The sequence below is a fragment of the Panthera leo genome, chromosome C2, assembly GCF_018350215.1.
Source record: "Panthera leo isolate Ple1 chromosome C2, P.leo_Ple1_pat1.1, whole genome shotgun sequence".
Taxonomy (NCBI): Eukaryota; Metazoa; Chordata; class Mammalia; order Carnivora; family Felidae; genus Panthera; species Panthera leo.
The window spans coordinates 66,030,024-66,057,477 of record NC_056687.1 but is presented as its reverse complement, the minus strand read 5'-3'; the positions used below and the strand labels follow the sequence as shown (position 1 = coordinate 66,057,477).

At 43.4% G+C, this 27,454-nt stretch overlaps 1 protein-coding gene and 1 long non-coding RNA gene across 3 annotated transcripts in view; one reads left to right on the top strand and one right to left on the bottom strand.

Annotated features, from left to right (window-relative positions):
* Positions 1–2,759: 2,759 nt before the first annotated feature.
* Positions 2,760–4,155, bottom strand: LOC122198794. Its single transcript, XR_006193164.1, has 2 exons — positions 3,899–4,155; positions 2,760–2,921 (listed from the first exon to the last, which is right to left on the bottom strand). It is a non-coding gene; the product is annotated as an uncharacterized LOC122198794 (long non-coding RNA).
* Positions 4,156–4,427: 272 nt separating this feature from the next.
* Positions 4,428–27,454, top strand: part of FSTL1 (follistatin like 1) — a 51,703-nt gene continuing 28,676 nt past the window's right edge. The window contains exons 1-2 of one of the 2 annotated variants that reach the window (XM_042955712.1): positions 4,428–4,568; positions 4,730–4,786. In XM_042955712.1, the coding sequence (XP_042811646.1) occupies positions 4,566–4,568; positions 4,730–4,786 (60 nt within the window). In that variant the 5' untranslated portion in view covers positions 4,428–4,565. The remainder of the gene's footprint in view (positions 4,569–4,729; positions 4,787–27,454) is intronic. The other variant, XM_042955713.1, reaches the window with a different exon arrangement.

The following is a 27,454-nucleotide window of genomic DNA, read 5'->3' as shown; positions in this document are numbered from 1 at the left end:
GTCAATTTCTATTTTTGGATTAGAAATAAGTAAAAATAGAAGTTCTAGTATTCTTTTCTCATGCTCTCTGGGGACCCTACACCCCACTTAGGAGAGTACTGGTTTCATAATGTGGGTTGGTGATTTGTTGCTGCGGTGGACATTATTTGGCTAGTTCCAGCATTCAATTCCTTCTTTTCCTGACATTAGCCTGATTTTCTTTTGGGTCAGTCCTCGTTGGCTTAAGCCTATCAGCCCAGCCCAGCCTCCCAGTCATAGTGATCAGCATGAGGATATCAAGAAACTGAACTACACTTTAAAAAGCATGAATTCTAGGACTTTTGTAGCAGCTCCCAAAAGAGGCTTTCTCCTTCATCCAGATGGTGAGATCCAAGGGGCCAGCTCTATAGCCAGTTTACCACCCTCAGAGCATAGACAGGAACTCCAAGGAGCCACTCTGTGAAACCCAGGGATGGAATAAGATTGTTTTAAGGTAAAAGAGAGAAATGGCAAGATATTGGATCCTTAATGACCTTATTTGAGCTCCTGGATGAAATCCTTCCTGAAGCTTAACCTACCCCCTGGATCTCTCAGCTATATGGCCAATAAATTCCATTTAGTTGCATAAGTCTTTTATTTAAGTTAGCTTCTCCATTACCGGCAACCAAAAAAATTCCTCACTGATATAATTGTCAACTTCTCCATACAGTTTGTTTTGTTGTTACTATTTTGGTTTTTGTTTGTTTGTTTGTTCATTGTAGAGAGTTACATTAACCATGTATTGTAGCACAGAATTATCATCAGTACCTGCAAGGACCTTCTATTGAATTACTCCCTTAGTAGCACACAATACTTATACACTTAGCTATGAGGCACAATTATAAGTAATTTACACATATTAACACATTTAATCTGTACAATCACCCTATGGAATCAGTACCATTATTATCCCCATTTTACAAATGGGGAAACTGAGATGCAGAGAGAGTACATAACTTGCCTGGGGTTACACAGTAAGTAGTAAAGCCAAGATTTACTACCAATGTACATTTGAACCAAGACAATGTGGCTTCGAAACCCATGCTCTTAATCACAACAATACACCAGAAAGACTGCACTACCCACATGCTAACATTTAGCATTGTTCAACTTTCTAATTTTTGCCTCTGTGATGATTGTAAAGTAACATCTATCACTTAATGTATAACTTAGACGAATTACTTAAACCGTCTTTGTCTCAATTTCCTTACCTGTGAAATGAGGTAATAAAATAATAATGATTTCATAGGATTGTTGTGCAGTTTAAATAATACCAGTGATTTTGATCATCTTTTTTCTACTTGTTGGCTATTTGAGATTCCTGGTTTGGGAACTGCCTGTTCATAACCTCTGCCCATTTCAAACTGAGTTTCCAATCTTTTCCTTACTGATTTGCACGAGCGTGTATGTATGTGAATGTATATGTATATGTATATGCATTTGTATATGTGTATGTATATGAATATGTAATGTATATGTACATTTCAGTTATGAGTTCCATGTCAGTTTTAGATATTGAATATCTCTTTCTAATCTTTCATTTTTTCTATAGTGCTGTTGATTGAACAGGAATTTGTAATTTTGATACAATGAAATCCATCGATTGTGCCCCAAACGTAGAGAGGTTAAAGATATGAAAAAAAAAAAAAAAACCTGTTTATGCCCTAAGCATCTTAAAATCTAGCTGGAGAATCAAGAACAATAACCACACGAACAAGTGTTAAACATCGTATAACAGTATGCAATGAAATGCCAAGTTGTAAGGCTATATAACCAACTTTTAACCTTGGAAAAATAAACAAATGTTTCTGTGCTTCAGTTTCCTTATTTGGAAAATGGAAGCAATAAAAAATACCTTTCAGTTTGTTGTGATAATTAAATGAGACATGTTGAATGGCTCAGTAGTACCTAGTATACAGTACCAACCGCAGCTCAGATACAAAGCAGATCAATGAAATAATAATGGCTACCATCCATAGAGGTCTACTACCTGCCAGGCACTTTCTATAACACACGGCATTTGCGTTGCTATCTGTCAGAGAAAGAAACCTCGATTGCTAGATTCCAAGAGCTTAAGTAATTTGAGGTCACACAGCTAGTAAGTGGTAGTCACCGCATAGAAAGCCAGGGTTGTTAGACCTCAAACCTCATATGCTCTCCCCTATGCCAAATTATTGTACGAAATGGTGCTAAAGAAGCAAAGAAACTTCACTTGGGTCCTGAGGAGAGAGAGACAGACTTTGACTTTGAAAAGACACAAGGAGAAGGAGAGGAAAGGAGATCATGCCAGATTCTGAGGGGATGCAGTGCCTGTGCAAGGATAAAAAGTATTGTGAGTTATTAGAGGGCCAAAACCTTTTACGCTGCAGTTCCCTTCAATCCTAGCACAGAGACCAGGACAGAGGGTGGGGAGACATCTATTCCCTACATCTCCTATTTCCATACCAAGGAAGCAGGAATGAGTTATCTGGTGAGCTTCAAAGAGGAATGATATATGTGTCGCCGTGACCCCTCAAGTTGGGGGAGCTGGCCTGTCCTAGAAATCATGTGTTTTCTGCTTTTCCAGAAACTGTAAAACTGCAGTCAATTTTACAAAAGCAGTTTTTCACAAGAGGGGACTCTCTGCATTGATAGATTGGCCCTCTATCAATCATTGAGGGGGTGTGGGGGACAGGTCTGGCTTCCCAAGGTTACACAAGCAAATTGTCCAATTCTGCTTATGACTGCCAAGTACTAAGAGAGCCGTTTAACATATTTTATTTAATTCTGGGGTGAAGTACATGCAGGTCCATTGTCCTGGCAGATCTAAAGGCATGGCCACCATTCTAGTGCCTGCCCGGGACAAAGTTGATATTTTCCTCCCTTCAGTCGGACTCCAGTGGCTACCTCAATGGATTGTGAACCTGTATGGGGAATATGGGTGTTATCTGAAACCCCCTAAAACCACAACAGTAGGCTCTCAACAAGCCATGGTAGAAGAAAGAATATGAAAAGTTCAGAGGACAATGAGAATACTGGCCTGATTCCAGCAAAGGGAGTATAAGAAGTAGTTGAAGTAAGGTTACATAAATAGGTTGGTCCCACTAATGGAAGACCTACATGGAAGGGAGAGAGCTTGGATGCGATGTGGGTGAAGAGCGCTGAGAGTTTCTGAGGAGGGGAAGAGCCTAAGGAGGACAGAGTTTAAATCAGGTAGTGAAAATATGGCAATGCATTGCAGTGGAGACTAGGGGAGGAGAGCCTGGAGCTGGAAAGCAACCAGAGGTGGTTTCCAGATTTCCCCAGAGAGGGAAGAGGAGGTCTGGCCTAGGGAAGTGGCAATGTGAGTGGCAGTAAAGAGATGCACGTGAGATCTCAAAGGGAAAACTGCCAGACCTCGGAGGAAACCGGGGTCTGGGAAGAGGGGAAGCGTTTGGATGGCGCTGCTCTGAAACAGATAGATGAGCAGGCCTGGTTACTGATAGGAAGTGGGGCTCAGCCTTCGGCACGTTAAAGCTGAGGCGTCAAGTGGATTTGCTTCTCAGCACCAGGGACACCAGACACAAGGTAGGAAAGGGGCCGCAGCTGGGAGTTTGGGGAGTCAACACCTTCAAGGAGGCAGTGTACATTTGAAGGCCCTTCGGAAGAAGTTGGTGGAGATGGGAAGTATGAACAGGGAGGGGACTTGGGATGACAGGGCTGGGAACAAGGGCACAGGTGTGGGAGCAAGGGGAGGGGGGCGGAAAAGAGGAGGGGGACACCACTCCTGGACCAGAGGGGAGGACGGGATGACGCTGCTGGCAAACGCTGGATTAAGGATCTTTTTAGCAGAGCAGGGCGGCTGCCACCTCTCCCCCAGGAAATCCACAGTTGAACCCAAAGCAGCCTTCCCCAGGCTGACCGTGTTCTGGGCCCTGCGCCCACTTCCTCGCACTCTCTCTGCCTGCCGCGAGTCCCTGGTCCCCGGGCCCGTTAAGGGTCCCTCCGCACCTCTGGCTCTCTCTCCATCAGTCGTGGGGCGGGGGGAGAGGGGGCGGCTCCGGCTCCCCAGGCCGCAGGGCGCCTTTTCCTCCAGGTTCCCGCCCTGGAACCGGCCGTGAGCCCTCCGCAGCACCGCCCACCTGGCCACCGCCGCAGCCCGCGCCCACGGCCCGCCAGAGCTGCCGCAAGCCTACAGCCCCTCCCGGGGGTGGGGTTTCGGCCCCCCACCCCTCTCCGCCTTTGTTACAGCTTCCCCCCAGACGCCCCCTCTCTGCCTCTGCCCCCACGTCCTGGGGGCCAGAGGGAGAGGGGTTCGGGTGGCGCCGGGACGCACGCGGGCTCCCCAGAGTGAGGGGCGGGGAGGACGGAGCGGAGCCGGGAGCCGCGAGCCACGGGGGCAGCTGCTGCAGAAGGGGAGGAGAATGGGGAGGAGCTGGGGGGCAGGCAGTCGGGGAAGGAGGGGTCTTAAGGGGCGGCGAGCGCAGGTCGGATTTCCTCCGAGGCTGCCGTTCGGCGGAGCTCCCACCTTCCCTTAGAGCTCGCTGCAGCCGCCCTGCCCCGCGCCCTCCGGAGACCGGGACCAGACCATGGTGAGAGCTGGGCGCGCGGCGCGGCGCGGGGCGCGGTGGCCCGACCCCTCCGGGCGCCCGAGGGTGGACGGGCGGAGGGGGCGACTCTGCGGGACCCGGAGAAGTTTCCGGGGTGGGCGCGGGGCCCGGCGCCTTCAGCCTCGCTCTTCTCTCTTCCGCAGATGTGGACACGCTGGCTCGCGCTCGCGCTGGTGGCGGTCGCCTGGGTCCACGCCGAGGTAGGTGAGCGGCCGAGGAGGTCCGAACTCGGGATCCGAGGCCACTTGGGTGTGCGCGCCTGGCGGGCGGGGAGTGCGTCTTGGGGATGTTCTCCCGGGGTGGGACTGGGAGTTTCCATGCGTGGGGTGAGGGGGGCGCTCCGAGCAGAAATGCTACTTAACGAAACTTAAACCTCCAAATCAGGAAAAGTAGTTTGGGCCGTAAGCGGGAGCCCCACCGCGGCTAATATGGAGGGAGAGTGGGGAGGGGGGAGAGAGGACGAGCTGGGTGGATTGGGACGGAGGCGGCGACAAGAGCAGCAGCCGAGTTCAAAAAGGCGCCTTTGAGTTCTTTCCTTCACTTAAAAGGAAATTGAGAATAGTTGGGGGCTTTTTGCTTCCAAGGCTGACTCCTTGGGGAAAGGGGCGGGGGGAGTCTCCGGAGATTCTTCTTTTAGGGCGGAGAGCCCTTTTTTTTTAAATCTTTTTTATAAAGTAAGTTCATGATTACCAGCATTTTTTTTTCTTTCTTTGTAAAGTCCTCTCGGATTTTGTGTTCATATCAGGGCTATATAACGGCCTTTAAAAGTCTCAATTTTCCCTTAATCCAGCGTTGCGCAAGTGTAAGAGATCCATTGCTCTGCTCTTTGGGGGCTCCGCGTTTCCAGTCAAAGTATTTCAGCACTTTTTTGGTAATGTTTTCCTTTCAACTCCAGTGACCTTCCTGAGACACTACAAACAAACCAACAAACCCTTCACTCACAAGCCCCTCCATTAACTCAAAGGTTTATGGACAGAAAATAAACAATTCCAAATTCCCTGGGCTCTAGTCTCTCAAACAGTGAGGTCAGAAACCAAACATTTGATAATTATGGCAGGAAATGTGGAAGGAATTAAAAAGCATGAGGGAGAAGAAATGGAATGTACATTACAAAAGAAATAGCTCCCTGGTGGGTGGTTATTCTCCCTCTTTGAATTTTTTTCTTCATATTACAGTTTAGCCCCACCCTTAGCATCATAACTTGAGTCTGCCCAGAAAAAAATCATAAAAGTATGCAAGGTCTTCATGATTAAAAAAAAAAAATGCACATACATTAAACTCTCACTTAATTTTCTATAGGTTGCACTGGAAACCCAAGCTGTTTTTACTCACAATGAAATAACAAACAAACAAACAAACAAACAAAATAGCTCCTGTTTACTGGATATCTACTTTGTGTTATAATAAAACCCCATTTTAATGATGGGAAAACTGAGTCAGAGGTTACATAATTTATCCAGTGCCCTAAGTTGTTAGATGGTAGGGATAGGGATTTGAACCCAGATAGTCTGGCATCATACCCCAGGTTCTTAACCTCTATCCCACAAAAGGAGTTCATGTTTGGTGTGCCTCTTACACAGCACACATTGGGCTACATGCATCATTTCTTTTAAATCTTCCCCAACCTTAATAAGGTCATCGTTGTTAACCCTATTTTATAGAGGAGGAATCAGGTTTAGGAGATTAGGTAACCTACTCAAGGTCACATGGCTAGTTATTTCTGAAGAAGGATCTAAATCCAGTTCCCTCAATGTTTGGGGGCCCATCTTGAACACCAGATCTGCTTCTCCTGCATTTTGTCTTCCAGGGTTTGAATTTGAGGGAGGATCTGTCTTCACTGGCTGATTTAACCCTAGTTAAGGAACACCCTTCCATCCCTGCTGTGGCCCTCAAAAGGCAGCTGCAGCCCAATGATGGATGAAGTGAATCCCTGGTTGGTTTTATGGCCAGGCTTAGAATTGCCAGTTAGTGTGTGAAATCATTCAGTGAACTGGAATGCAGATGTGAGGTATGATGAGGCTGTTGGTTCCCAGACCACAAGACTGAAGGCTGAAGGCTGTGTGGCCCAAGGTCCAGGATCTATTCTAGGCAGCCTGTGCTACACCCCTCCCCCTCAGGAACATTGCAAGGCAAAGCTTTGCTCTCATAGGAAGCTCCCCCAGCAGCAATTTCCTGCTTGAGGTGGAAGAGCAAAGAGTACTCCCACCAAATTCCCAGCTAAAATCAAGAAGTGCCGAGGCATGAAAACTGAGAGTTGGTGCAGAAAGCAGGCTGTGAACTCGGTACCTGAGCAGTGAGGAGTAAGTATGATCCAGTTTGCATTTCTTGGCTCCAGACTCTTAAGGATTATTTTTTAATCAATCCAATCTCTTGATGTCTGGCATGAGTAACACATGGCAAGTTTTTAACCTGTGTTTAATAATAATATACCTTTAATTATTAATAAAAAGGTAAAATAACCCTAGCAATTTATTTATTATTTTAAGCATTTTACTGTGTAATTCTGCTTGCAATAGAATTTTTTTCCTTGCTAGCTATAACAACATATAGCAAACATATAGCAAATTAATGATATTTACAGCCTTTGTTGACATGAATCCACTTTAGTAGACTTTAGGGCTAACATTGTACAAATATTGTTGAATTTTTAAAAAATGACATTTAGAAAATAAACTTAGTTTCTTGGTGCTTTTTGGTTTAATACAAGTATAATTATTCAACTCAACATATATTTTTTTTAAATGTGATTACCTTACAAATCATATTGATATTACAAAAAGCCAAGCCTTTGCAGTAGTAGACCTCCAGAACTAGAGGTGTCCCAGATTTGGGAAAAGGTGGTTGTCATTATTAATGCCAGTCTATAAATCCTGTTTGGCTAGATTCAAGAAACTATTAACAATTCTCATTAAGGAAAGTGTTATATTTTGAATGTCTTCCATGGTTTCTTACTTGGCACCACTTTTTTTTTTTTTTTTTTATTGCTTCCTCTCATTCTTACTTTCTTCTTGTCTTAATACCCTTATTCCTTTTAGCAGCCTCCCACAAAATTCTGCCCCATCCACATGAGCTCACTTCTGCGCTTCTTTTTATTTCTGTTTGAGGGGATGGTGGGGAGTGTGGCACAAGTCTGTTGAAGACTATACATTAACATCTGTATGGATGAGGAATGGGGGGGATGGGTCAAGGCAGCTTGAGGGAGTGCTTCAACTGACAATTACACAGCTACCCCTTTTTTAGATTCTGTTGAGAGGGGGCTGTGTGGGCTCATTCATTCTTCCTCACCTATCCCCCTCCCACTGAGAATTCTAACAGTTCAGAGAGGTGTTGATGGAGACCGGGAAAGTTTGACAATCCAGGCATTAGGGCATGTGCCCTTGACTCTGAATAGGTGGGTCTGAGTCTAACATGGCAGGCTGGAGGGAGTCCTGTGGCCCAACTGCCTGCTCCTGAAAGACAGCGTTAGTGAGCACCTAAGCACACTTCCACTCTGTGTGTTTATGGTGGTTATCTCTGCTTGCACTCTGATTGCCAGCATTCCAGGTCTATAAATTCATCATGATAAGTCACATGTACGGGGGACTCATTCACAGATCAGAATGCTCATTTCAGTAGGGAAAAACTTGACCCATGAACTGCGAATATATCACTTAAGATAATAGTAAAAATAATAACAATTACACAGATGGATGAGAAGATTATTAGGTCATTGTCCCTCTGATGCCAGATTTCTCATTTACACCCTATTATCAAAATGCAAGTTAATCAACCACCAGGGGTTTTATTGGCTGATGTGGGATCTCCTCTGTATCCTTCAGAATTATCCTAATGGTGGATTTAGGGAGGCCTACAGTCTGGCCCACATCCTCTGACTGCTTCTTGGAGCTGCAGCAGAACTACGATTTTAATATCCATCTTGCACATTAAGCACTAAAATAATATCTTGTTTCCTTATTCATTGGCAAATAAACTACTTGCTGTGATTCTAAAGACCACTATTGGAAATTAGACTGTTAAAACATAGCAGGGACTCTGCTTGAATAGTCAAAACAGATGGGCAAGCACCCTGCAAACTGAGCCCCTGGCCACCGAAAATGTCTTTAGAAGGAGGACATATTCATTTCCCATAGAGGTCCCTGGATTGGGTGATGGAAAGCGCGAGTCCCTTCCCAGGCTCAGAGGAGCTAACTGGGGAGGAACTGTGAGGTGGAGATCAGGAGGCATGGGCTGCAGTGGATGTAATGTCCCAGAGAAGAAAATAAAGTCTTCAAAGTCAGTGAGTTAGAATGATGTGTTTCTAGGAGAATAGAGAAAGTAAAGGATGGACTGTAAATACCAGTGGTCGCATATCATGAATTGAAAATGTCAGTATTTGTTTTCCTACTCTTCAGGTAACCGGACATCGAGACAGAATTTCTAGCAGCCACAAATAGAATTAACATAATGACACCAGATACTGTAGGGTTGAAAAATACCTTACACTTAGATGGATTCATTTTGTAAAGCCAGGTTTTTAATGTCCTATAGGTCAAATGCATAATTTTCTGTAAGGTGCCATCTCCTGGTGCCTGTAACTTTGGCGTGGGGGCGGGGGGCGGTTCTCTAGGGTTGAGTCATCGACAGCATGGGTCTTCTCTTCACAGGGCCCATCAGGCAGTATCCCCACAGGCCGAGCATGCCCTACACACAGGGCCGAGTCATGCAAAAAGTGCAAGACATGGTCTCTGCCCTCATTACAGTCTAATGATGGGCCAGATGCCTTAAACTGTGGCAGTTGTAATATTATAACTATATGATGAACAAGTATCTGTACAATTATAATTATTGCTTTTTTATATTAGCATAGGGTTTCCCTTGATTTTTAAAGTATTTTTACATTAGCACAATGCACAAATCTTTAACGTAGAGTTTGATGAACTCTTACATCTGGATATACCCATATAGCTAGGACCCAATCAAGGCTGAGGAAGTTGGTGCAGAGAGGAGGCTGTGAACTCCTGGTGTGTGGAAGCAGTTACAATGAAAAAAGTGAGGAGTAGATACGATCAGAGTTACATTTTATCACTCAGGGATCATCATTTAATTAGTGTACTCTCTTCATGTCTGGCCCAGTAACATTTGGCAAGCTTTTAACTTATGTTTCAACAATAAACCTTTAATAAGTAATGAAAAAGTAAATTAACCCTCTCCATATGATGATTGCAATTTGGATATTATTTTAAGCATTTTAGCTTATAGTTAGCAGTGTTTATAGCAGAAAATTGATTTTCTTGTTAACTATAAGGACATATAGCAAACACAGTTAAATACAGTCTTTTTTAACATTAATCCATTTTAGCAGACTTTGGATCAGCTTTAGGGGAGCTGACTTGACTATTTTGTAGATGGATATTCCAGGGCTCAATATAATCTACACTGAGAAACTAAATCAAGGAAAGAAACTCAAATAGTTCTTTTTGATCACTTTGCCCTGGCCATTATTACTTTCAAAGGGACTACATAAGATGTCTATTACATTATTTATGATGGCTAATACTTAAAATTTACTACATATCCAACAGTAGGGGAAGAGTTAAGAGTTAACAACAATATGTGCCACTAAAAGTTATGTTTACAAAAATTTTTAAAGCTCTGGCAAATGATTGTGATTTAATTTAAAAAGCAGAACGCCCTCCACTCTGTGCCTTATTCTCACAACTGTGTACAGAGAAGTGTAACAAAATCTTAAAATCCATCTTGAAGATTCTTGTGATCCCTTTCCTTTTTTCAGGAGGAATTTACCGTCCTGATATATGCTCTTTTATTTAAATAAACATGTTGAGCTATTTTCTGATAAAATATGAAAAGATAATATGCTCATAAAAAGCTTAGAGAATATGGAAAAGATGAGAGCAAACAATAAAATCAACCATAATTCCACCACCTAAAGATAAATCAGCCCTGCATCCCTTCTTTCAGAGAAACTATCAAAATCAATCAACAAATGTATGTGGTGAGCCTACTAAACACTGTAGGCAATAAAAATAAGTATGAGGTAACACTACGAGATAAACGGCATGCAGTAATGGGACAAGCATGGCAAACACATCACCACTACCCCCTCCTTTCCCCATGACAGACATTGCTAATCAATCATAGGATTCTGTCCTTCTGAGTCTGGAGGAGGTTTGAAAATCAGCAATGTTCTGGGTAGCCACTAGCAATTAGTCTGCATGTGAGATAAAAGATATTTGCCACTACTTCTGGAAAAGTCTATCCAATCTGACAAACACTGGTATATCTTTAAACAAAATTAAGGTGATTAAAAGGCAGAGTTCAGGACTATGTGAAACAAAGACAACATGGGGTAATAGGTGGTATGACTAGGGTAGCGAATAAATGAAATCACACACACACACACACACACACACACACACACACACACACAGCACTTTATTCCTGGCCCAAGCTTTTAACTTCTTTAGACAAATTCCAACACCTTAAAGTGAGCCAAACCCTCTAATGTTGGCCATCAACAAGAATATGATAATGAGAATTTTCTTGGCTGTTCTGATGGAGTAAACAGTTGTTCTTGCTAAGGCTCTCTAAGAGCTGCTGCTGTCATAGATAACAGTTCCTGCATTAGCAGCCATCTGGCAGTAACTTGCTAATAGAAAGCTCTTTGGGTAGTTGGAGTACAAAATATATCCTATAAATCTGCATTTTCTGCTGTGGTTGGAGGATTTCAATGAAATCTTTCACAGACTTTTTATGTGCTCATTTGGAAGCCATCACCAATAAGCTATTCCCAGGATTAAGTCTGAAATTTATGATCCTTCAAATGTTCCCTGAATAATCCTGGACACTATTTTTGACCAGCTAAACTGTTGCCAAAACAAGTCGTGTGACACATGGCAAAAACCATGACATGTTGCAGGCTCATTTATACATATGTGTGTCATGGGATATTGGCTTGAATTGATAGAAGGAAAGTGGCTCTTTGTCTTTACTTTTTATGTCATTCAAGACTTAAAATTTTTGTGTCTGAGGCAAAATTTGTCTTTTCTGCACAGTCTTTCATTCTGCCCTTCGGTGATAGTCAATGAGTATAAATTATTGATCTACTGAAGTTCCAGACATTATCCCAATCCCTTTGCACATATGCTGCTATTGAGAATAGTGTGGAACTAAAAGGCAATACCATGGAGGTCCCTGTTCTGAAGGAGTCACTACCACCATAGTTCCTGTGCAGCTCAAAAGGACCTGGCCAAATTTAGGGCCCAGATTTATGGCTCTCACAGAAATTTTCACTCCCTTCCTCACCTCTTGCTGCTGGTTCAGAAAACCCTGAAATGCGGCATAGGGATGGATGCCTTCTCAGAACTTGAGAGACTCCACTTGAGTTGCTGGTCCCATTTTCAGCCTGTCTACCTTGACCACTCAACCAACCTATCCAGAAGGTGGCAGCTTTTTGTGTGGAAATTGTGTCTGTTCACGGAGTGCTGATGCTTTTCTCTTGTTTCCCATATTCAGGTCACTCAACCCTTCCACTGAGTTCCTTCATTCTCTTCTCTTGTTTGCCATATCTGGGTGTTTCCAAGTTTTATCTTTTACACAGACCCTGTTACAAGCACCTTCTCATTATTAAGAAAGATGTTATAAAATAATGAGAGTCCTTGACTTCAAAGTCTTGCTCCACCCCTTTCTTGATGATGTTACCTTTTTTAAGCCACCTACTGTCTCTGACTTGCAGCTTCAGTTAAGAGCAAGGGCTTTGGGTAATGGGCCGGGTTTGAATTCTGCCCTTGTCTAGCTTTGAGGCTTTGTGCAAGTAACTTAACCTCCATGAGCTTATTTTCCTCATCTGTAAAATGGGAATAATGGCCATCTCTCTGTCTTTCTAACCAATGGAAACTGGAAAAGGTTTCCTCTACTCATGAAACATAGTCAACATGAAACACAATAAAGTGCCTCTTAGCAGCCCCTAGTAGGCACTGAGAAAGAATGTTTTTGACTCTGTAATGACTTCAACAAGAGAATTCTCAACTTACATACTAACATCTACTAGGCATTGTGTGTATTTGTACAACCTGTGTGCTGGCTCAGGCTGTTACTATGTTTATCCTTGAGAGGAGGTATAGCATAATGGTTAAGTGCTAAGACCTTGGAGCTAGATTACCCAAATTTAAATCCTAGCACTACCATTACTAGCCCTGTGATCTTGAGAAACTTGCTTAACCTCTCTGGGCCTGTATCCTTATCTATAAAAAGGGCATACTACAGGGTATTTACTCCATAAGTTACTTGTGAGAATTGAATGAGTTATTACATGTAAAGCAGTTAGAAGAGTGGCTCAGCACATAAGAGTACAGTGTTAGCTATTATTATCATCCTAGTGGTATCTATTTATTGGAAGAGCTCCAAAACCCATGGGGTGTGGGTGTAGGTGTGCACATGCACGTCCGTGGCTTACAGAACTCTCCTTGCCTCTTTTACTCTCCAGAGATTAAGGATCACCTTTTTAAATGACACCTGGATGGCTCAGTCAGTTGAATGTCTGACTCTTGATTTCAGCTCAGGTCATGATCTCATTTTCTTGAGATCAAGCCTCATGTAGGATTCCACGCTGAATGTCCAGACTGCTTGGGATTCTTTTTTTCTCTTCCTCTCTGTTCTCCCTCTTTCTCAAAAAAAAAGACAACTAGGCTATGGATATTTATTTCAGTGGAGGCTTTGACGCCCAGAATTCATATCAGAACTCTTGCTTCTACTGAGCCAATCTTGCTTTCAAACTTCTAGATACTGTCAGTTCTATGAAGTCAGAACCCTATCATTCCTGCAGAAAGAGAATTAGGTCCTCGTTGAGCCCCTCCCATTGCACAGGCAGTGGGCTGTGCAAACTAGCATAAGTTCTCCCTAAAGACAGTAAATGAGGGAGAGAACCAAAAAGGGAAAAAGAGGGAGAAAAAGCAAAGAAAAGAGGGTATAAAGTTCTTGGAGGAGCGCCTGAGTGGTTCAGTTGGTTAAGCCTCTGACCAGCTCAGGTCATGATCTCACAGTTCATGGGGTTGACCCCTGCATTGGGCTCTGTGCTGACAGCTCAGAGGCTGGAGCCTGCTTCAGATTCTGTGTCTTCCTCTCTCTCTGCCCCTCCTCTGCTCTCTCTCTCTCTCTCTCTCAAAAATAAATAAACATTTAAATAAATAGCTAGCTAGCTAGCTCTTGGAATTTTTCCACATTCAGTTTTTCTCTCCCCTCTGTCTCTCCTTCTTAGATACGGAGGTGGCCACCGGATATCTTGGGTTTTTTTGGGGGGATGGTCATTTTTGTCTATTCTTGCTGTCGTCCCCATAGCATGCCTGTTACTGGGCCATAAATTCTAAATTTGGGATTTGGAACATATGATCACGCAAAGGAGTAGAACCCTTTGCTTTCACTGTTTGAAAAATAAATACTCTCAAAGACAGGGTAGGCAAGTATGCCTGGAGCAGGCTGGGATTTGTCCCTCTGGGAACCAAGGCAACGCTCTGGGTGTTTGGCACACAAACCTTGAGTCCTCCGCTGGGTACTGCTGTGTCTGGTGGCCAGCCCTGACTGCACCCTCACATGGCCACTGATCCCAGGCCCCAGAGCCAGGTCTTTGTTGCTCCCCGTGCTGCCCCTTGCTCTCCTCTGTGTCTTTCCCTTCTCCCTTCTTGTCTCTCTCAGCTTCCTCCTCCACCATTGAAGAGAGGTCATCCTGGAGTGTTGGTGCCACATTAGGAGCTGCCAACCCCCCCCCCCCCACCCGGACCACCAGGTTCACATCTATGTGGAGAAAAAGCTCCCCAAAGTTTTCACACAGTATTTTGCTTCACCCATTTAGGATCAAGTAAAATTTCACAAAGTTAACTCAAGGAATGGAAGTAAGAACTATCACAAACCTGTTCTCTGTCAGGCACTAAGTTAGTGCTGGTGACTAAGACATAGACCCTGTTCCTAAGGGGCCTGCAGTCCAGTGAGGGAGGGAGACAGGAGCAGAGGCTCAGAGTGATCCAGTGTGATAAGTGCCAGGACAGGCCTGAGAACCCACGCCAGCACTGGGAAAAATGAGTAGTAGCCAGACAACAGCAGGAGGAGAAGACAAGAGCCTTCTCGTATTTAATTCTCACAACCTGAGAAGTTACTACAATCTTCATTTTAGCAATGAAGAAACCCAAGCTGAGAGGATACAGTTGGTTACTCAAAATCAGCCACCTAGTAAAGAGTAAAGCCAGGATACAAACCCAGACTTCAGCTCTCAAAGCAAAGGCTGTGTGTTCCAGGCCCATTGTGTCTTATTTCTGAAAGTGACTTTGAAAACAACCCCCCCCAAAAAATGACCAGGCCTAGTCATTTTGGCCACATAGATAGGCATCTGATCTCAACTTGGTTCAGGTTCAGCTGCTTCTCTGACATTACAGCACTTGCAGCTTTGTGTTCAGTGACTCAGGGGATGTTTGAAGGCAGTTTTTTTGTCCTTCGGATGCATTCACATCTTCGGATGCATTCAGATGTTCCACATTGAGTAAGACCAGATTGAAAGACAGCTCTAAAAAAACTCCAGCTGAGTTGTTGTGTATGGTTGTTCAGACTGTCCTGCACTGTACCAGTGCAGCTGGCCAAGGGGACCACTGGGGCTGACTGCATCCTGCACTCAATGAGCCCTGGCATGGAGCTTGTCTGTCCACCCAGACGACGGGCGCCTTCTTTCCAACTGAGACACAGAGTTCCCCAAACCCAACATTTTCTCTCAGATATGTGATGCTTATTGGACCACAGTGGCCATTTCTCCGTCTGTACTTTTATACATTGATATCATTCAGAGTCTTCTAAACTTTTCATAATAGGCCTCCATCAAAAGCCAGTTCTGTATTTTTGTGGGTTTTCCTCATGGATTTAGCTAATACAAATAGAAATGTAAAAAACCTGTTCTTTTGCGCCCACAAATGTGCTACGTTGGGCTGTTGCCCAACTCCATCTAGTTTGGGAACTGTGATTCCCCAGGAATTAGGAAAAGCATTCCTAGCTTCTCCCTGATTGCTGGATTAGCACAACCTCCCTCAGCCCACAGCTGAATTCCAGCCCTGAGGAAGAAATGTCTTATTAGACTGAGCGAACTCCCAGCCTGGAGCCTGTCAGAGGCGGTGTCATGTGTTTGCATTAGCTGAACAAAAAGCAAGCAGGCTTTCTGGCCTCACTCCCCCTCCTCCCGCACCCCCCTCTGGAGGGGCCGGTTAAAGTCTAGACAGTGTCTGCTTGGCACTATGCCTTTTTAGCACAATCTGCACGGTTCTGCAGCTCTCGCTTGGGTTGCCTTTCCTCACTCACTTCCCCAGTTTTCTTGGTCGGCCTCAAACTGTCTCGGGGAGACTGGCATGAGCCGCACACATAAGAAGCAAGTGAGTGAATTTATGAGACCATCAGGTTTCAGCTGTCTGGAGAGGTTCGCAGTTGAGGAAGTACCAGCAGTGCTGGCTGAAGCTGTGTCTGAGCTTACAGAGATCCCTGATGTGAGCTGGCTTCAAACAAGCCTCCGCTTCTTGGCCAGACATGGGCTGGAGTGAACAACCCACAACAGACAGTGGCACCCAGGTTTTGAGCCTCTTGCCTTCCGTTGGTAGTATGAACTTGGGCAAGTCACCGGCCGCCTCATCTTGAAAATACGGGGGTTAGAGCAGGTGAGCTCTGGAACCCAGCCCAGAAATCCTATCCATAGGAAAGGAGGCAGACATGTTAGGTTGGATTGTCAAAATTCTCTTAATGGAGTTAGGATATTTGATTAGCTCTTGTCTTAATTGATGATCCCGAGGAGGAGCGGTTTGAAAAGAGAAGCTGGCCCAGGAGTGGGAAAAGAGTGACTAAAAGCAGTTGGCATTTTGTGTGTCTTACTGTCTCCTGCGTATATGGAGTGCAATATAAATAGTACAGCATGTGGCACCCAAGCAGTCTGCATGCCCAGGAATCCCAAATGCTGTTTACTCTATAGAAAGGAACCACTTGATTTTCCACTTCAGAAACCAGCTGCTCAACAACACTGGGCAAGAAATGAAGGATGCCGGGTCTCTTTGGGGTCGAGCGAAGAATTTTTTAAAAAAGGAAGACAACCCAGAATTCTAAAGTGTGCAACTTGAGCTTTTATTGAACTGATTAAAAAAAACAAAGACAAAACTTTCTTCTGACCTTTGTAAATATAAGTTAAAATAGAAATTAAATATAAATTAAAAATAACGATGCAGGGGTGCCTGGGTGGCCCAGTTGGTTTAGGCATCTGACTCTTGATTTCTGCTCAGGTCAGGATCTCACAACCATGGGATCGAGCCCCACGTCAGGCTCTGCCACAGTGAGTGTGGAGCCTGCTTAAGATTCTCTCTCTCTCCCTCTGCCCCTCTCCCACTTGTGTGTATTCTCTGTCTCTAAAATTAAAATAATGATGATGATGATGATGATGTAGTATTGAAATGGCTTATAAAAATAACTGTCTGAAAATGCTGTGTGGACCCTAATATTGCTTTCTGGGTCACCAGTGCTACCTGGCCCATGACCAGAATCTTGGGTTTCCTGAACAGGTATTGATGAAGTTGCTGCCCTGGCCCCCATGCCTTTCTCCAAATCAGTTTGGGGCTGTTATAGCTGAGGGCACTGCTCTTTGGCCTTGACCTCAGCAGTTAAATCAAGTGACTTGCAAGGGTGAACTCAGTAAGGAAACAGAGGCCAACACAGATGTTTTAGTTCCACTTAAATGCTTAGTATCTTAACTGCACTCCAATTCCTAAATACCACTAGTGAAGCCCAGTATGCTACATTGTACCCACTGTCAGTCCTGCATGGGGCCGCCCAATGTTGCCTGTGGTTTTCCGCATAAATCTACTTGTACACAAGTGTCAGAATTGAATTAAAATTGTTTGTGCCCCAGAATAGCCTGTATACACAGACACACACATACATTTTGCTACTTAATTGACATTACTTGAGTTAGATTTCACTACTTGGAGAGTATGACTGTCTACCTTTAGCTCAAATACACTTCCCTCACAAAAAACCCCAAATTTCTTTTTTTCTTTTTTTTTTTTCAACGTTTTTTTTTTTTATTTTTTTTTTATTTTTGGGACAGAGAGAGACAGAGCATGAACGGGGGAGGGGCAGAGAGAGAGGGAGACACAGAATCGGGAACAGGCTCCAGGCTCCGAGCCATCAGCCCAGAGCCTGACGCGGGGCTCAAACTCACGGACCGCGAGATCGTGACCTGGCTGAAGTCGGACGCTCAACCGATAGCGCCACCCAGGCGCCCCAAAAAACCCCAAATTTCTATTGGAACTAATGAAGAGAAGCATGTATGTTATTAAACTTCCCTTAATGTGACTGTTTCCTTTAATTTAGTTCAGTATTTGATCTGTGTTATACTGTCTTGATTCCTTTCTGAGCCAAGGCATATAGAAAATAGTGATAAGGAGGGCTTATTTTTGTGGTTGTGAAGCTTCTTAATGAGTGTTAACTTTATCAGTGCATGTTATTCATTTATTCATTTGTTCATTCATTCATTTCCTACCTTATTCCAAAACTAAGAGGTATGTTTTTCCTTTCAAATCCCGTAGCTAGCATGTCCTGCTGTCTTCTGTTAGTGCTAGGCTAACTATTTTCAGTGCTGGGGAAGGACCCAAGTTTGTGGCATATTTGCAACAGAGAAAAATAAAATAAAGAACGCAAAGACAGAAAAATTTCTGGTGACTCTCACTAGGATACTTGGCTCATCTAAACTTCAGTAAGAAATTGATGATGTGTAGAGTTTCTGTTAGAGCAGCTAAAAGCTATTAAACTGGGCACAGACTCAGACATACTTGACTTCCCTTTATGGACAAGGTCCCTATAAGGAGGACCCAGGTGGGGTTTCTGGGGTAGCCCGCCTCAGCTCACAAAAACCTGCTTTGGGATGCAGGCAGGTGTCACAAATGCTCGGTATTCTTAGTTTCACTCCTCCAGGGACATCCTTATCCTTGGGTCTTCTCTGTATGCCAAAATTACGATGCTACAATTAATTGGGGTCAGGCTGAGGTCTATGTCAGAAGCAGGAGAATTCAGCTGACTTCTTTTCCCTTAGACTCTTAAGAATCTTTCAGGAGTGAGTCCATTTGTGCTTTGTCCCCCACCCCTCCTCTAGTCTTCTATCCTTGGCATTTTCTATTTTCTTTCCTTTCTTATCCTGTGTGGCCTTGGCCTTGCCAACAGCCACATGCAGAGAAGCAGACTTCCTGGTTTAGCTATTTATTTTTAGGGTAAAGCTTTCCACTCCATGCATTAATTGGTGTCTGCATCATGTTCAACAGACGAGTAATTTTCTGCATGGCACTAAGGGCTGGCTAATGATCAAAGAAAACTCCAGGACAAGGACACCTACTTCAGGTGTGAGTTCATTAGAGGTTTCTCAATTTCCTTTCTTGGGGGGATAGGACTAGAAGGGAGAATGGGGTTGGGAAGTATTTTGAGTAAAGAGGCCAGACATTGAAGTCTTCTTTGCTGAACATTGGGTATATTCAGTATTCAGTATTCACTGCAGTCTTTCTTTCTTTCTTTCTTTCTTTCTTTCTTTCTTTCTTTCTTTCTTTCTCTTTCTTTCTTTCTTTCAAGAATGAACAGCAATCCTTTTTTTTTTTTTTTAAATGTTTATATCTTTTGAGAGAGAAAGAGAGAGCATGAGCAGGGGTGGGGGGCAGAGAGGAGAGAGAACCTAAGCAGGTTTCACCCCATCAGCACAGAGCCCCATGTGCAGGGCTGCATTTCACAAACCATGAGATCACGACCTGACCTGAAATCAAGAGTCATATGCTTAACTGAGCCACCCAGGCGTCCCTAGATTTATTTCTTAATAAATTTCCTAAACTACTTGGGGGCCATATTGTTTAAAGGACAATTACTAAGTTAATAGCTTTATCTCTGAGAGATATAACTGGACAACAGTCTGTGTTTTTCTTTGTTTTCTGCAAAAGAACATGTATAGGTAACTAGACTTATTATGGGGATTATTCTGTAATATATAAAAAATACCAAATCACTATGATGTACACCTAAAACTACTAGTATGTGAATTATACTTCAGTAAAAAAAATCAAAGAAAAAACCATGTGCAATACAACCTGGAGGATAAGAAACTATAAAAGTTGTTTTTCTGTGTTTGTCACTTGCCCTATTTAGGCTCTCTGTTTGCTTAGACAAAACTAAGAAAACTATGAAGATAATAAATCCTCTAAGAACAACCAATGCTTGAAGATTGTTAAGCCCACTGTGTTGGTCATTTTACAGCTTACGTCATTTCTCTCTAATTTTCTTTACATATTTGATCAAATAGAAGGCTCTTCATTTCTTGCTTAAGTTGCATCATTGAATTGCTGGTGGGTTAGAGAGCGAGCTGCGACCCTCCACGGTGGCTGTATTTCATTTGGTGATTGGGTTATTTTTCTACGTAATGCTACGATTATTTTGCCCAGTGTAAAATAAATCACATTGTCATTTAAGAGCCGTAATGACTCATGTTCCAGTAGCCTGGAATGTAAAGACCTCCTCATTCCCAGTGATCTATTGTTTCTCCAGGAGAAAATCTTCTCTCTGTTGAGGTTGGTGAAATGAGCCTGTGTGTGTGTGTGTGTGTGTGTGTGTGTGTGTGTGTCCAGACAGCTGAGAATAATGAGCTCTAGATTACCAATCCCTAGGTTTAGATGTGACAATAGCCATATTCTGAATATCATGATATTTTCTTTGAAAGGGAGACAGAAAGTAGGGAATTCTAAGCCCAAGAGTGTTCAAAGCATGTGAACTGCCCCCAAATAATTCTTGTTTTAGAAATAAATGGAATAAATAGGAAGAAGGAAACTAGTGATGACGAGGCCTGAAGGAAGAGGAGAGAGGCAGTGATGAGGGTAAGAAATTCTCACTGTTACTTGTAGTGGGGTAAGTAAATGAGTATGAGGCGATAAAGTGGAGAATTTCTGGTCTTTATCTTATGTGCTACATGAGGAAATACTATGAATGAACACTGCTGATCTATACAATCAGAGAAGATATGTCTGCTTTTGTGAAGTGAACATATGGTCTGTAGGCAAAACTCACAAGAACAAATGATAATGTAAAAGCTATAAATTAAAACGGCACCTGTATATAGAGTATATAGCAAGAGTGATAATGATATAAAGTACCTTACACAAGGTAAGTGCTCAGTAAATAGTAGCTGTTATTCTTGATGTTTTTGCTTGAATTCTAAGGCACAGGAAAACTGCAGGGAGAGACATACAGATTCTAGACCCATGTTTCTCAAACTGTATTGAGTGATGCTAATATATGTGCTAGGTTAAGTGGTTCTTTAGTTGCAGGATTTTTTAGAACCTTACAATGTTCATGTGCATTATTTATTTTCTTTTCTAGGAGGAAAGTATCATAAGCAGTGTTTCCCAGGCATTTTGCCATTGAACACCATTTCCAATATTCCATTAGTATTTCAGTGCTGTGTTCCATGGAACAATTTGGAAACATGGGTCAGTTCTGAACAGATTTTCATAAGCAGAGTCCATTTACACCTGACTCCAGGTCTTAGTGGGTTGTTGAACCCACTTCCTAACTAATGCAATTTCACTGAGAAGGCATGGGGAAGGCATGGGACCTATCTGGACCCCAGGGCCAGTCCAAGGGAAGATCCTTCTGGGAGTGACTCCATACTGGATGGTGGTATGGCCATGTCCATATCTATCTAAATCTGGCTGGGGTATTTTTTGATTATCAACTCAAAGTACCCAGGAGTCTTCTTCTGGAGTTTTCACTTTTCCTATCCATTCTCGGCCCATCAGCAAGTCCTGCTGGCTCTACTGTCAGAATATATAACCTCTTCTTTGACTGTTATCAGTCTCCATTGCCACCATCCTACTTCAGGCCACCATCATTTTGTGCCCGGACTATTGCAGTAGCCTCTTAGCTGCTCACCTCTTTTTCCTTCACGCCTCTCTCCATCTACTTCTTTATATGGCAATCTTTGGGGCACCTGGGTGGCTCAGTCGGCTAAGCGTCCGACTTCGGCTCAGGTCACGATCTCACTGTCCGTGGGTTCGAGCCCCGCGTCAGGCTCTGTGCTGACGGCTCAGAGCCTGGAGCCTATTTCAGATTCTGTGTCTCCCTCTCTCTGACCCTCCCCCGTTCATGCTCTGTCTCTCTCTGTCTCAAAAATAAATAAATGTTAAAAAAAAAATTTATATGGCAATCTTTGTGAAACACGTATCTGATCACTGTGTAAAAACCCTCCAGTGTTCCCCATTTCATTAAGAATAAAATACAAAGTTGTTATCAGTGCGTACAAGGTCATACATGCACCATGCTTTGCCTGCTTTTCCCAGCTAATCTCTCACTGCTTTCCCTGCTAGACCCTATGTTGCAGCTACACTGGGCTTTTTCTGTTCCAGAAACATAACAAATTTCGCCCTGCTTCACAACCTTTGCACTTTTTTTTCCTGCTATCTGAACTGCTCCTTTCATTCTTAGGTCTCAGCTCAAGAGAGCGTTCCCTCACTCAGTTTAAGGGGTGCCCCCTCTCCTAGATGTCTGTCAAACATATCCTATGTTCTAAATAATCATCACAATCTGAAACGACCTTGTTCATTGTGTTTCTTTTCACTCTCCTCTCTCTAGAATATGTACTTCTTCAAGATTCAGTCCTTCTCCATCTCATTTACCAATGAATCCCAAGCACCTAGAACTGAACTTAGCAGATACCAGGTGCTCAGTAAATATTTGTTGAATTGATCCACTGGTCAAATGGGTTAATTAATGAATCCAAATATCTCCTACATAATATGAGGAGATGCATGATATCCTGCCTGTAATTTTTGATCTCCGTGTCAGATTCTGTAAGTATTTGTGCAGCTGGGAAGATGGTTGATAGCATCTGCTCATCAACACTTTGCTTAACGTTGGACATGGTAGTAATGCTGGGCTTGCTTAGTCTGACACCTGGATTCTGATTCAGCTCCAGGTGAAGGTGGAATATAAGCAGAGGCTTACTGAATAGTAAGTGTTTTTATTCTTTCCCTCCATGATCAGCAATTCTGATTTAACTGGGCATCGTTCCCAGAGTAAACTAATATCCCAAGGAATATAAAGTAAAGCATTAAATTAAATTCTGTTGTCGGTGGTTCTTTGCCCCAAAGCCTCTGGTCACTTTGTTTTCTGACCTCAACATTTGCTGAGACCTATGCTGAGACCTTTATTTTTTGGGATCCTTTCTGCTCTTGCTCTGTCTCCTGCTCATTTGAATGGCAACTGTGCCCTGTTCATTTGAATGGGCAAAACAGTGTCATTGGATTTGCACATTAGATCTCAGAGGATCTTTTATCCTGGGGAAGGCTCCACCAAGGGCACAGTGATCAGCAGTAGGTCGGGTCTTAGGGAGTAGACACTCCTACTTACCTGCACCTTATTCTCTAATCCCTTGCTCTTGACCGTAGACCAGTTTCTTGACTTCCAGAGTATGTTGGCCACTTTTCAGTGCAGTCAGGGTAACCAAAAGCAGTTAAATATGTGGCATTTCTCTCGTGTTTAATCAGTTAAAAATGAAGAACAGAGCTTTGAGAACTAAACTGCTACATAATACTTAGTGTTTTTATTGCAAATGATAATCTGTAGCAACTAACCTACTAAGGTTTTTGTGTAGAGTTTCTAATGTAGTCCTTGGGGGAACACAAATTGAACAGAAAAGGAGGTCTTTGTACATTGTGGGTACAGTTTGAAAGTCTAGCAGGATTTTAATCTTTGCAAAAATAGGGAGCTTTGCTACAGTGGAGTCTAATACCTGGCAGTCTCTCATTGGTGGGCCCCCTGCTTCAGATACAGCCTGATTGGCCAGCACAAGTAGGTTTTACAGCTCCTTCCCCCAAGCTGTGACTTCCCTGCTCCAGGGAAAGAATGCAAGGCAGGAATGTCTCAAGAAGAATAGAATGTGCATATTTTCATTGACTTTAATCTCAAAGCACTAAAATTGTGTGTGTGTGTGTGTGTGTGTGTGTGTGTGTGTGTGTGTGTGTAAGTGTAATACTATTGAAAATTGACAGCAAGAACATGTAGCAGTTGAGCCAAAAAACAAAAAAAAAAAAAAAAAAAAAAAAAGGTTTTGAGAAACATACACTACATTGCCAAATTTATCCATGGTCTCTTATGCAAAAAAAAAAAAAAAAAAAAAGAAGAAGAAGAAGAAAAGAAAAAAGAAGTAAGTATTAAGAGAAGTTTCAAAATACAAAGCCATACAAAGTACAAAAGGAGGTGGCACATACTTTATTTTATAAAAGAGGCTAGAAGGGTCGAGTGACTCATCCATAGGCATTAAAAGCAGAGTCAGTTAAGCTTAAGTAGCCAGGATGCCTGCCCATTTTCAAAGGACTGGCTATTCACTACCTTACTGTCCTGGTCCCAGATGTAGCCCATCATGCTGTCTTACCCAGGTATGCAGATATCCATTGACTTCAACTATATACACCACTTACAAGACATTCCTCGTTAAAGAGAGTCTTACTCTTTCTACCTAAACTCTCCTCAATTCAGTCCTCAGTAATATGTCAGCACTCGGAACTTATTAGAGCTGGGTTGTTCAGTAGGAAAAGCCACCAGCCACAAGTAGATGTTGAGCTCTTGCAGTGTGGCTAGTCCCATTAAGATGTGCTATAAGTATAAAATGCATGCCAGGTATCGAACTGCATATGAAATAAAGCATGTAAAACGTCTCACTAATTGGTTACATGCTGAAATGGTAATATTTTGGCTATATGGGCTTAAGTAAAACAAATTATTAAAATAATTGTTTCTTCTGACTTTCTAAAATTTTGCTCGAAATTTGCAAATCTTCTGTGAGACTGGTATTACATTTCTGTTGGACACTGCTGCTTTAGAGACTTGTCACTTAACTGTATATCACATGTAGTTCCACCAATGCCTGGAGTTGTTACTTATTAGATTGTGTTGTTATTAAAATTCCGTGTATTTGCGCCCCATCTCCTCATCTAAACTGTCAGCAGCTTAGGGACATGGGCTATGCTGTCATGTGACTTTCTTAAGGACATGTGGCTTTCTTCCTTGAGACCCCAGCATCCAACCTGATGTTTGGTATTTTGTCGTTCAGTTACTTGCTTGGAAATAGGTTTTGTCCAATTCTACTTTGGACAATGCTAAGGAAGTACAGATTAACTTGTGTTTGCAGTGTTGCTTTTTTTCAAAAGCACTGATTTTATGTAGTTCTTAATTTGTTCCAGAAAGGTTAATATTCCTCTAAACTGGACTCTTAAAATCCAGGGGACCTGCAGTGGATGTCAAAACTTCCCGGCACACGTACCCAGCAGAGAGCAGTGCTGTTCATTGATGATTACAGGTAGTAAGGAGCCCCTTATTGCCTCCCAGAAATCTTGGGGAAGCTCCACATTAAGCTCAGAGATTTGCACCCTACTGTCTAGGACCTGTCTGCATTTAGGTCAGGCAAATAAGACAAGATAGCCCCAGTGGCTCCCAGCCTTGAGCCAAGGTTGATAGAAGAGGACCATTACTAGTCACGTTTGTCCTGTAGCTGCCAGGAACCTTTATAAAATAGCTGTGATTCCCAAAGTCCCTGAGAAACTACTAGGGGATGCACCCTGGGTGGGCCTTACCCTCTAAACATTCCACAGTTTTGTAACTGAGCTGTCGCTGAACCACATTCTCATAATTTCTGGGCTGGTTATATTCTGCCTAAAATACAGTCATTTCTGCTGGTTCCCTGGGAGAGTTTAAACCTTCTCTGGGTTTTGTGACCACAGAATCCTGAGCCACTGTTTTTGATTCAGTTGTTAAGGAATGTGTAAGAATGCACACCTGGAAACCTCCCCTCTTCAGGCAGAGATTTATGAGGTCTCTCTGCTGTGGAATGATCCCAGTCTATTGACTACACTATTGCCATAAATCCATAGAGAATCATCTCTCTTTGTCAATGATGCGTGAAATGAATGTTTTTCTCTTTAGAGAAGCAGTTGGAAGGATTTGTAATGACCAAGATTTTGAAGGAAAGTGGTTCTGTTTGCCCAGGTTCTCCAGCTTTGCAGAGCAGAACCCCACGAACATCCTCATATGGCAGTTGAATCAAGGGAGATTAAGGTCGCAAGGGGGAAGCACATGCCCAAAGTAGTACTTTCTTTGAGTTTCTCATCTTTCCTAGGTTATGTCCTAGGAAAATCAAGTCCCCAAATCTGTAGCTGGGCTTCTGGGGGCTCATAGACACCAGGTTAGAATTTTCACTCTGTAAATAAAACTAGTAATTTTTCCCCTTAGGTAGCCTGTTAATTAAGGTGACCAGATGTCACAGTTTATGCCTATTGTCCAAGTATGTCTATTTTAAAGGTCCCATTTTGCTTTCAAAAATATTCCAATTTGGCTGATAAAATGTTTGGTTGCCCTACTAAGAGCAGACATTCTTCTGCTCAAGCTCACATACCCCTACTTGTCCTGTGGTACCCACCCAGCATCCGCCTCATGCAGGAACTAGACTCCTTAGTGATATGTAAAGTAAGCTTGCAGCTTCCCCTGCTGATCCCCACACTAAGAAATAGAAAGCTCCTGGGACCAGAGACTGCCCAGAGAACATCATCACCTGCACACATCCTCCCAAGAATTGACTTCTCCTTAATTCCTTCCTTCAGATGCCATCTGAAGGGAGCGCTTCATCTGCATTTGGAATGGCTCTGGGTGTGTATCTGGGGTGTAGGAAGTGGGGGTGAAGAGGAATTGGATGGGGAGGGTCCTCAAGAGTGTAGGATTGGGCAAGGGGGAGAAATAGACCCTGCCCATGGATCCTGAGGATGATGAACACCACCTGCCTCTGGCATTTCCTTGGAAGACTGTATTCCTCGGACTCCAGGTTCTCCTGGCCGACAGTTGCCATGGCAACAGTGTCTTAAGAACTTCTAATTACATCTGTCTGCTTCTCCTAGAACCATACCAAGCCACACATATGGTGACTTCATTTAGCATGGAGTTTCTTGCTGGGTTTTAACCCCTTATGCATTCCACAGGCTGGAGAATAATTGCTGGGATGCTGGAAACTTGACAGCTGCTTTGCAGCCACACTGCCCCCAGAGTCCCAGGACTTTGTCTGTGTTTTTATTTATTTATTTTTTGTTTGTTTCTAAAAAAAAAAAATTTTAACGTTTATTTATTTTTGAGACAGGGAGAGACAGAACATGAACGGGGAGGGGCAGAGAGAGAGGGAGACACAGAATCGGAAGCAGGCTCCAGGCTCTGAGCCATCAGCCCAGAGCCCGACGCAGGGCTCGAACTCACCGACCGCGAGATCGTGACCTGAGCTGAAGTCAGACGCTTAACCGACTGAGCCACCCAGGCGCCCCTGTCTGTGTTTTTAAAGTAGACTCTCACTGTTATGCTCTGCTGGGTCTCTGGGTCTCTCTGCTCCATTTTGTTCCCGTCAACCCTAACCTCCCTGCTATCTTCCCTCTTGCCCCCTCCGTCTGTCAAATGGTCTCAGCTCTTGGTTGGACATCACAGTTCCTTTTAAGATGCCCAGCACCCTGGGAACTAAAACAGTTGGGCACAGCAATAGCCTAGCCCTTCCAACTCACATTTCAGTGTATTCCAGCCTGCTGTAAGGTCAGCCTCGTAGATGAGCCAGAAGGGAGTGGTTGGAAACCTCCAGAACATGCTGGCACACGGGGGAGGGGTAGAATAAGGCAATTTATTCTTTCTCATGTTTAGGGAGACTGACCATGTACCTTCTACCTCCCTTCTACTTCATACGACAATGTAGGAATGGGGTTCCTGAGGAGAGTGAGCATAAAACAGCTGCCTTGCCTCATTTCACAATTAGGCCT